Source organism: Lygodium microphyllum, chromosome 12 (assembly GCF_053477565.2).
Source record: "Lygodium microphyllum isolate KBCC chromosome 12, Lygodium_microphyllum_v1.1.10, whole genome shotgun sequence".
Lineage (NCBI taxonomy): Eukaryota > Viridiplantae > Streptophyta > Polypodiopsida > Schizaeales > Lygodiaceae > Lygodium > Lygodium microphyllum.
In genome coordinates this window covers 78,914,718-78,925,142 of record NC_141146.1, presented here as the reverse complement: position 1 = coordinate 78,925,142, position 10,425 = coordinate 78,914,718, and the positions used below count along the sequence as shown (strand labels likewise).

General features: G+C 42.1%; 1 protein-coding gene across 1 annotated transcript; it reads left to right on the top strand.

Moving 5' to 3' along the window:
• The first annotated feature begins 1,755 nt into the window (after positions 1-1,755).
• On the top strand, positions 1,756-3,113 carry LOC148027959 (33 kDa ribonucleoprotein, chloroplastic-like). Its single transcript, XM_087689653.1, has one exon. It carries the CDS (start codon positions 1,862-1,864, stop codon positions 2,801-2,803), a length of 942 nt encoding a protein of 313 aa, XP_087545779.1. The 5' UTR covers positions 1,756-1,861; the 3' UTR covers positions 2,804-3,113.
• Positions 3,114-10,425: the final 7,312 nt, after the last annotated feature.

Here is a 10,425-nt window from a genome sequence, read left to right as displayed (position 1 = left end):
ATTTGGGAGACATTTTCACCAAGACTCTTCCTCAAATCATGTTTCATGTGCATTCCAAATCCCTTAGCATCATGACCTATCCAAGATTTGAGAGAGGATGTTAGAGGATCAAATCCCTTTTGGGCCAATGGGGCAACATTTATGCATAGTTGGGTAGCATTTGTGGGCAGTCAACCAATGTGTAGCATAGTGGATGATTTTGCAAGTAATATTTCATGATTATTTCATTTTTTTTATTGACTTGGTTGTTGAATTGATGTATTTATAGTGTACACTGTGGTCTTGCTTATCCAAATAATTTTAAGAGATTTAGTTTATTAGTGTTAGGTTCTCTAAGTGAGACACATAGACATAGACACATGTGTTTTACCTTCATTATCTGGTATTTACCATTCACCGTTAGTCTCTCTCTCGATCAATCCATGCATCTGATGTCCGCTACTTTGCATCACTTTGATAGCAAAAAGCAATATCTCCAAAAGCACTACAAAAAGCTAATGACATTGCGAAAGTAGAGGGAGACAAAGGGCAAGGTTCTACTAACTCTTCATCCTCCTTAGATTCCAATATAAATCTCGATCATCTAGCAAAGGTTGTGGTGACCATGGAATCGAGCTATGAGTCATAGTAATGTTGTCCCTCACAACTCTCCAATGCTATAAAGATAGTGTGAGTGAGCGGTGAAGATGGGGCATTCCAATCTCATCCATATTTAGGTGCAGTGGACCATGAATGTAGCTTTTTACATGCATTGATGCAATCTAGGAGTTCAAATATTGAAGCTTGTTTTCCCTTCAATGAGATGAGGTTAGACAAAGAGCTATGTTTGCTCCTAGTTTGTTTTTGCACAAGGGGATCCCTTTGGCATTTTGGCTAAAGGTGGGATCTATGGTCTTGATGGGGAATCTATGGTCATGAGGTGCTTTTCACACAATTGGTCTGTGGAAGGCATCAAGATTCAACTATTTCTATGTTTAGTGGTTAGGGTTTGGCATAATCAACATTAATATTGATGTCTTTCAGAGGCATCTTGGTGGTGGCTTGATCACCCATTGCTTGGATATCCATGGTCCTATTTGCTTGCCATCATTGTATATACTATGGTTGTATAGGTTTCTTAGAGATCATTGTTGTGGTATGGGATATGTTGATAGTTCCTAGGGGCTTGTTGCTCCCCCATCATTGTACATTACATTATCGTACCTATCACCTATGCTTAGGAGAGCATATTGGCATTAGTGCATTTCATTGATTTTATGGATTGTATTGGACTATTGGAAGGGCATCTAAGTGGGTAGTTGGGTGGTCATTTGTTGCTAGCTTCATTGTCTTGGGTCTCATTCCTTGGCCTACTTGTAGGTGTCTCCTCTCCACTCTTCGTTATTCATTATACATGTGCATCCCCTGGAGAGAGGGATTAGCAATCGGCATAGCCCATGTGGTTTGTACACATCTTCTCATGCTTTGGCATATGGATTTGATGGTCTTGTTTCTCCATCCATTGAGTTCATGTATTCTCACTTTCTTGTTAGTCTCTTTCAATGTTGAACACTTGTTTCTATAGCTTTTGCTCTTCTCACAGGTGCAGCCCTACTATAATTATCTCAACCAGATCTATGATAACGGACCGAGCTCTCACATGCAAGGCTTCATGCACGTTGAGTTAACAGATTAGTAACCGTGTGGCAGCCTGCAGGCACCTTATAAAGGCCAAAACCATTACAAATATTATTTCAAGTTTCAACCCTATTTGGCCAGTTTGTTCAATTTGCATTCTGTAAGAGATCTTAAGTTAGATATTTTGCCGATAAGAGTTGTTCCGAGAGAGAGAGAGAGAGAGAGAGAGAAGGACACCAGAGCTATGGCATCTGCCTCGCCTGCCTTTCTGATTCCTGCCGGCCAGCTCGAGACGCACAAGAGCTGTATAGCCCGAGCGTCGGGTGGCAACACTTCGGTGAGTATATCCTTCTCCTCTTCATCATGTGGATTGGCAGGGCCTCGCGCATGGTCTGTCAAAGCGGCTCCCTCTGCTGCGAGGTTCATTGGTGTCATCTCCGTCGCGCCCCGCAGGACTGTACGGCATCATGCGATCCTCGCTCTTGACCCCGACTTCTACAAGATACCCTACGTTGAAGGCGTCCCTGTTGGCAAGCGGCTGAAGCTATGGAACCTGCCCCCGAATTGCGACAGGAACGAGCTCCTGGACTGGTTCCTCAGCATCCCGGACATCAGCGTCGAAACCCTAGAATTCACTGACGACCCCGAGCTCAACGCCCAGGGTGTCAAGGGTTTTGTGGAGTTTGGCACCAAACAAGAGGCTTGTATGGCCATCGTGCGTCTTGATGGCCGCAAGTTCAAAGGTTTCTGCATCAGAATGGATTTTGTTGAGAAGCGTCCCCATGAGGACCGGGAAATGGGCCGCCGCAGGAACCGCCCAAGCTATTCCAGCAGACGGTCATCATCTTATTCGTCAGATTACTCCCCAGTGCAGGATTTCCAACCACGCGGCAGCACAGCTACTGCACCACGCCCTGCACAGCCTATGGGCGCACCCTTTGTCAGTCACAGAATTTTTGTGGGCAATATATCATGGAACATGGATGAGAATGGACTCAAGAACCTGTTTGGTCAGTATGGCACTGTTGTGGAAGCCAGGGTTGCTCGGGATCGGGAGAGTGGCACTTCACGGGGTTTTGGATTTGTGGCAATGTCGACGGCAGATGAGATGTACAATGCTATCTCATCACTGAATGGCAAGCAAGTGGAGGGACGAGCTATCAAAGTGAGTGTAGCAGAAAAATGAGTGCTTGATGTCTCAGGGTTAGCTGCCCTTTTCTTTCTCTTATCAGTGGAGGTATTTTTCTGTCTCTCCCCTCTAACTGAGAAATGTGCAGCAAATTGCCAGATGTGCCATAATCTTTTGACCCTTAGTATCAGGACTTTAGAAAGGCGATGATAATGGTAAGCCTTCTTGCTTAATGCATGCAGGTTCTAGTCTCGTAATATGATACAGTTACTCTTCTGTCACATGTATTAAGAGTCTGGTCTGTACTTGAGGGTCTAGCCTCGAGATATGATAAATCTACAATTCTGTCAAAGGTTCAAGAGTCTAATCTGTAAGTGCAGTTTGCTTGGCGTTTAAATATTCAAATCTGCAGTATTTTTACCTGAAGAGCTCTCTGTTGAAATAGTGTCCGATACTAGACTTGCCAAATTTGGTAATCGTTTTGTGGGTCTTACCCACAGGGTGACTGTCTTTCCTTGGAGTTGAAACCCTTACAGCTGAATGTCCAATTGTGTGACTTGTCATGTCCTTGAGGTGGTATCTTGTCCCATTTAATATGTTTTACAAGTGCAACTGATACCTATTATTCTTCTCTGTCTATGCAATTCTTGCTGAAACTGTATATTCTGTCTCGTGGGCAATAAGACATTCAATCAGTGAGTGTAGAGAGTTTGAAGCTATTTTTATGCTGCAGACAAGTGTTCATGGATTTTGTGTAATGTAAGCCATTTTTGAAAGTTAAGCAATGTCGATAGATTGTTAGAGGAACATTACGTACTGAAGCCATATTACTTTAGATGTCTGAAGCAGTTGAAAGTGTGAGCCAGTGAAGAACAATGTACTGGATAACTGGTTAGTACTGTCTATTCTGACGTGTGAAGCTAGAATGAAGAATAGTGATGTTCAATATTTTGTACTTACTATGAAGTTCAATGCAGTTTATTCTTTTGATAGCATTGAGCTCTTAAAGATAGGGATCTCAACTTTAAATTGCAAATTTCTGGTTTAACACCTTTCTGATAGACGTTTTGCAACCCACACTTCTCACCCAGCACAGTTTGGTACTAGGTATTTTTACATTGAAACACTACCAGCATATTAAATGACATTGCAGAGAGGCCCGTACACTAACAATAGGGCAGTACTTGGTTTAAGTGACCTGTTGAAATCAATGTAGCCTTGTATATTCCTCACACAAGCAAATCTTGTATATTCACTTACTGGTAGGAGAGAAGTATTTCCAAGTTCAAATGGCAAGATATAAGACATAAAACCTTTTCATGCACGTTAAAACCACAGGTTTTAAAGTTGCTATGCCTTGCAACTCACATACACACACACACACACACACACACAATCCAAAAAAAGAAAAAAACCTTTCCCTTTGTAGATATAGCAGTGATGGAAGTTCAACTTATGTTTTTCTCATTATATGTAGGGGCAATAGCCCTAGCCCAATGGTAAAGGGAATATTTATTGGCCGACTAGGGAAGGTTCATAATATGGTTGGATATGCCAACCAATAGACTACCTTCCCGAGCTATAAAATGAATACTCCTCTAAAGCCATCGTCAATCTACCTTTCACCCAATCAAAGTTCTTCCAGCTATACTTAAATCTCTTCACCTATCATTAATCTAGATCACCATCTAAGCTTCACAGTGGAAGTGCGTGGGTGGACAAAGCCATCTTTATATCAGTTTGTTTGAAATTAAAGCATTGTGCTCTTCTCATATTTGCTGTGTGTTCTCTACTCCTTGCTTCGATTCTACCTACTGTGTCATGTAATTTCTACAAGCTTGACCCTGCACTTCAAACCCCACCTTTATTATTTCTCAAATAAAACGTGCCTCCACTCCCCCCAAGACTTAAATCCCCCTCTTGAGAGAGAGAGAGAGAGAGAGAGAGAGGGAGAACATGAGTTATATAGTTTTTCCTATTTATACCCAAACCCTTAAAAAATAGAGAGTAAGAGAGAGTCTAAACTTAGAGAACCATATACATGGTATTCTAACCATCATTAAAAACCCTTCTTTCCCTCCTAAAAAATCATTGCTCCCTTAACCACCCTCAAAACCCTAACTCCTACCTCCACTAATCTAATCCCCACCCTGTCATAAGCTTGAACTCACCAAAAGATAATTTAGGCACCTTAAACTCTATCCTAGAACCATATCCCTTGTTGACACCTCTTCTCTTCAACCCTCTTAACTCTTATACCCCTCCACACCTCTAGACCTAACCCTCTCCCACCTCAATAACTTTGATCCTGACTCCCTAAAACCATAACCCCCTCCTTTACCCCCAAAACCCTTACCCCCTTCCTCAAAATCTCCCTAAAACTCTAATGCCCCTTAACCCTCATAAGCCCCTCACCTTGCTAACATTAAGCCTTAGAATCATAAACAACACCCTCTTTAAAAACCTAGACCTTGCCTCCTTTTGTATAATCTATCCTAAAATTCAAACCCCCTTTGGTCCATTATCCCCTTAACACTTTAATCGCCACATGTAGATGTACCATGCATTGTAAAATTTTTAAGAAACCATAGTCAAACACGCTTGCATGAAAGCCTTAGGACACTCTCTATAAAATGGAATATGCCCTTAGCTCCCCCAAAACCCTAATCCCCCTCCTAAGAACACACACACGTGCACATGCATGCACAAAGAGAGAGAGAGAGAGAGAGAGAGAGAGAGAGAGAGAGAGAGAGAGCTCGAGAGCTCCATCTTGTTTCTCTTGAGCACTCTCTCTTGCCTATGCTCATGTTTCTTCCTTACATGTGAAGGTTGTATAGGGTTGAGAACGAAAGGACCCCACTCATGGGTTACACAGTATCCTTCACGCTTGAAGGAAGGCCACACAAGTTTGTTACAAATGAATCTTGGTGTTCATGATGTGTGCAAGAGACTAGGTGAGAGATAGCCATCATACTTTATAGATCAAGCCTCTCAAACAAATAAGAGGGTATCCAAAGTCCCATCCTTGAGCATGTGTAGCGCAACATTTTGGTTCCATTGTGCTAGGACCAAGGATACATAAATTGCATAGTTTCTTGCATGCTTGCATGCTTGCATGGTAGACTAGTAGGGGTACACCAAAATCGACCCTGAAACATGTGTGCAATAGCTAGGACTTGTGTGATCATGTTTGTAAGAGAATTTTTTCTTCTTTGAGTTGGATGCTTGTATTCATAGGCATAAGACCATGACGATGCATAGATTATTATCATACAATGAAGGAATGATTAAATCGAATGATAGAATGATTAATTGCATCATTTAACTCAAATCCTCTAGTGAATATCAAGAGTACTTGTGGGAAAGAGACATAATTGCATTACATGTGGAAAGTGAGAGGTTGAGCAAAATGGTTGCATGCTTAGCTTGTTGGGAAAAGAGTCTCTGTGTACAAGTGTGCGTCATCACTCCCATGATTGGTTCACATTGTGGGAAGGGAAATAGAGAGGAATATAAATAAATAAGAGGAAAAACAAGGGTGGAAAAGCAATTAGGCTTTATGTTTAAACCTTAAGTTGGGATTCAAGGGTATCAACCCTATCTTTCTTTTCAAAGAAGAAAAGTAATCTACTAGCGTCCATGTCTACATCAAGTGCTTGTTTTTCACTTTATATATATATATATGTATGTATGTATGTATGTATGTATGTATGTATGTATGTTTCTAGAGCTATCACTGTCAGAAGGAGAGCTTCTTGCTATCCATGTGATGATTTAGGGATGATCTACATGGGCCATCATCAAATAAGTTACTACCACCCATCCTCTTCCTATCCTTGATCTCTTTGCAACTCTTGCCCTGCTCAATAATCACTAATCTATAGCAAACAATATTCAAGTCTTTGTTGGCGATAAGTAGGCCAAAAGCAGGTAGCATAATAGACAATAATAGGTTGCCCAATAGGTGTTGAAATTTAGCATGAATTTAGCACATGTTTGCTACCAATGACCCGATCTCTACAGCCCACAAGAGGGACATTATCTACCTCGTCTCCTTGTTCTTCTATCCCATAGGATATAGAAAGAAGCAAGGATTGAAGAAAATAGGTGGCAACAAAGACATGATCTATAGATGCCATAATCTTGATTGTGCTATCTACATCTTCTTCTTTGATTGCATTGATCAATCTTCAAGTTCTTGCAAGGAAAACATCTTTGGATTGGTCACTACTTCAAAGACCTTCTACTTTGGGATTTTCTATCTTCCTACTAGTAACTTCTACATTAGAGAATCATTGTTATCCATGGATTGATTAGAGAAACAGCCCACATCAAAGCTTTTTGCTACCATAGTCTCCTTGATGATGTCATCATCTACCCCTTCTCTTGTATAATCGTCAACCTTGTTCAATGCCTCCTTCTTCATTAGCCATGCAAGAGTAGAAGAGCTTAGGTTGACTTCAATATAGGAGGCTTAAGAAAGAAAGAAGAGTTTCCAAGCAACTTGGAGAGGCTCCCATAGGAAAGGAAGAGCCACCAAGACCAAAGCTAAAGGAAGCCATAGCCTATTGGCCCCTATAGACGTAAGATTACAGTCAAGTTTATGATTTGATACATGCAATAGTCCGATAGAAGAGCACATTGTATTTATGAAACAAACAGTGGGGGATAGACTCATTTGAGATAGGGGTTGGGGTGCATTGTATGAGTTGCATTAATTAAGGTCAAGACTATGATTAAATTCTAAGTTGTGAATTCTTTTGTCCCTGTGAGCATTGCATAATGCATAACCGCACACAGGCATGCACATTAGCACTAACACTTGCACTGGCACATGCATTATGTGAATTCATCTGCTTATGCACTTGCATTACATTGTAATCATTAGCATTGACACTTGCACTGACACACACACTATGTGCACTATTGTGCTTGTGCATTTGCATCACATCATAATCACTTGAAACTTGCATACCTGTGCCACTACACACCACTGTGCACACACACGACATTAGGCACTTGCTATGGCCAATCCCTCCTTCCATTCCTCTCTTTGTTCAAGTGCCCACCTTGTTTGCAAGGGAGGATCAATGAGCCAATGGAGCAAGGAATGAGGCACCTCGCAATGCCCATGTGTTGTCTTCCACTCATTAAAAATTAGCAAATAGACCTTGAATTCTAGTACACGTGTGTGTGTGTGTGCGTGTGCACATGTGTGCATGTGCGTGCGCGAGTGTGTGCATGTGTGTGTGTGCCGGAGGGGGCACTTGTACTAACTCACATGTGTGCACTTGTGTACCTGTGTGTGTGTGGGAACTTGTACTAACTCACATGTGTGCACTTGTGTGTGTGTGTGTGTGTGTGTGTGTGTGTGTGTGTGTGTGGGCACTTATACTAACTCACATGTGTGCACTTGTGTGTACCCTTGTGTACCAAGGCTTGCAAATTGCATTGCATACATACCCCCAAGCACCTCTTGCACTTGCATACAAGTCTCTACACATCTATACACTCACCTGGCACCTTAGGACTCACCATAGTGCACTGCACCTTGCAGTAGTGCACTACTCCAACCACACTCATACTATAGCACATGGTAAAGTGCACTCTGGTGTGCACTTACCATAGAGATAGTTCATTCTAGCCTACCCTACTCCAACACCCACCCTATTCACAAGGGAGGGTCAAAGGACAATAAGGGAAGATAGCGAGGCCTTGCAAGTGCTCTTGTTGCACCTTGTTGCACACCCTTGTGCACTAGCATATACTTGTGTACACTAGTGTGCACTTGAGTGCACAAACCATGGTGCACTAGCCTCATCCTAGTGCCCAAAGCCTAGTGCACTACACTAGCGTATGTGCACTTGTACACAATCTGTTACCCACATGAAGTAACTCTTGCCCCTAGTACACTACTAAGCACTAAGTCTCAACTATGTGCACTATGCACAACCTAGTGCACTAGTGCACTACCCTAGTATACATCCATGGGTACAATCCCACTTAGACCATTTACCATGCACACAACCTTGCACAACCACTTGCACTAGACATACACACCTTGTGCACTCACTTGTTACTAAGCCTCAACTATGTGCACTGCGCACAACCTAGTGCGCTAGTGCACTACCCTAGTATACATACATGGGTACAATTTCCACTTAGGCCATTTACCATGCACACAACCTTGCATAACCACTTGCACTAGACATACACACCTTGTGCACTCACTTGTTACGATAAATTCATTTAGACCCCAAGTGCACAGAGACAAGTGCACAACATTGTGCCACATCAATGTGTACTTGCAAGAATCTATTTCATCTCAATACCAACCCAATGCCCACCTTGTTTGCAAGGGAGATTCAAATGGAAGGAGGAGAGAGGAAGATGACACCTAATAGTGCACTAGTGTGCACATTCACACACGTGTACTATTGCACTAGCACATGCATGCACACTTGAATGCCGTTATGTACACTTGTGCCACACTCTCATCCATGCTAGGTCCACTGTTATAAACCTTGCATCTAGCCTCATGTAGCTCACATGTGTGGACTCTAGTGACATGGATAATTGTTGTAACAAGGAAAGGAAACTTACAGGAAAGACAAACTCAACTAGGCAAAATAAATTGTCAAGAAAACCAAAAGAATCCATGCTCAGCTTGACTTAAAACGTATTCGTTTGAAAAGTTTAAGTGTTGCATATAGCTGTTTTACACCCGTTGTTTGATAAAAAGCCCAATTTACACATAATGCACAACCATAAGTGGAATTTTAGTCAAGGAAAACTTTGTTTGCTCAATATTCAACAATCTTACACACACTTAAACTCTTGCACACATCTTCACACATACACACATGCATGCGTACACAATCCCTTGCACATAGTTCCTCACCTGCACACATGTACACTTGCAGACACACGTATACATATGCATGTGCACATAGACACCCATGTTGTGCATATAACCCTTGTCATTACATACATGCATGTGCATCAATGTGTACTTGCACACATGCCTTCTTGCACATGCACATGTGCATACACCATAATCCCTTGCATGAGACCCTTGCACATAGTGCACACAAGCACACTTGCATGCACACACTATCCTTTGCATTAGAACCTTGCACATAGTCCCTCACACGTGCACACATACACACATGTACATGTGCATACATAGGTACTCGCACACAACCCCATGCACTAGAGGTCTTGCTCATAGGTCTTTGCACTTAGGCTTTCGTGCTTAGGACATTGCACAACATTCCCACACATGTGCACCTACACACATGTACATGTGCACATAGACCCCCGCATGTGCATGAAAACACATGCATATGGACCATTGTATAGGCACATGCTAGTTCCACACATAAACACACCACACTTGCACATGTTTCACATTTATATTTCCTTGGTGCTCACAAAACCTAGCGCTCCCTCACTACCTAGCACACCTTAACTGCATTTCTTCATGCATCAAAGGTATATTTGTGTGCATTCATGTGCACACAAGTGCACAAGTGCATGTGCACTACACTAGTGCACACTAATCACTTACATGCCTCCTTGCACTTAGGACCCATTCACATGCATGATACCCACTGGTATGCTTGGACATTGCATGTCAAGGTTCTAAAATGAAGGTCTATCTAAACTACACCTCAAAT

What these genes read in the sequence shown, in the direction of transcription:
- LOC148027959 (XM_087689653.1), top strand. Translation starts at nt 1,862, where the DNA reads ATGGCATCTGCCTCGCCTGCCTTTCTGATTCCTGCCGGCCAGCTCGAG.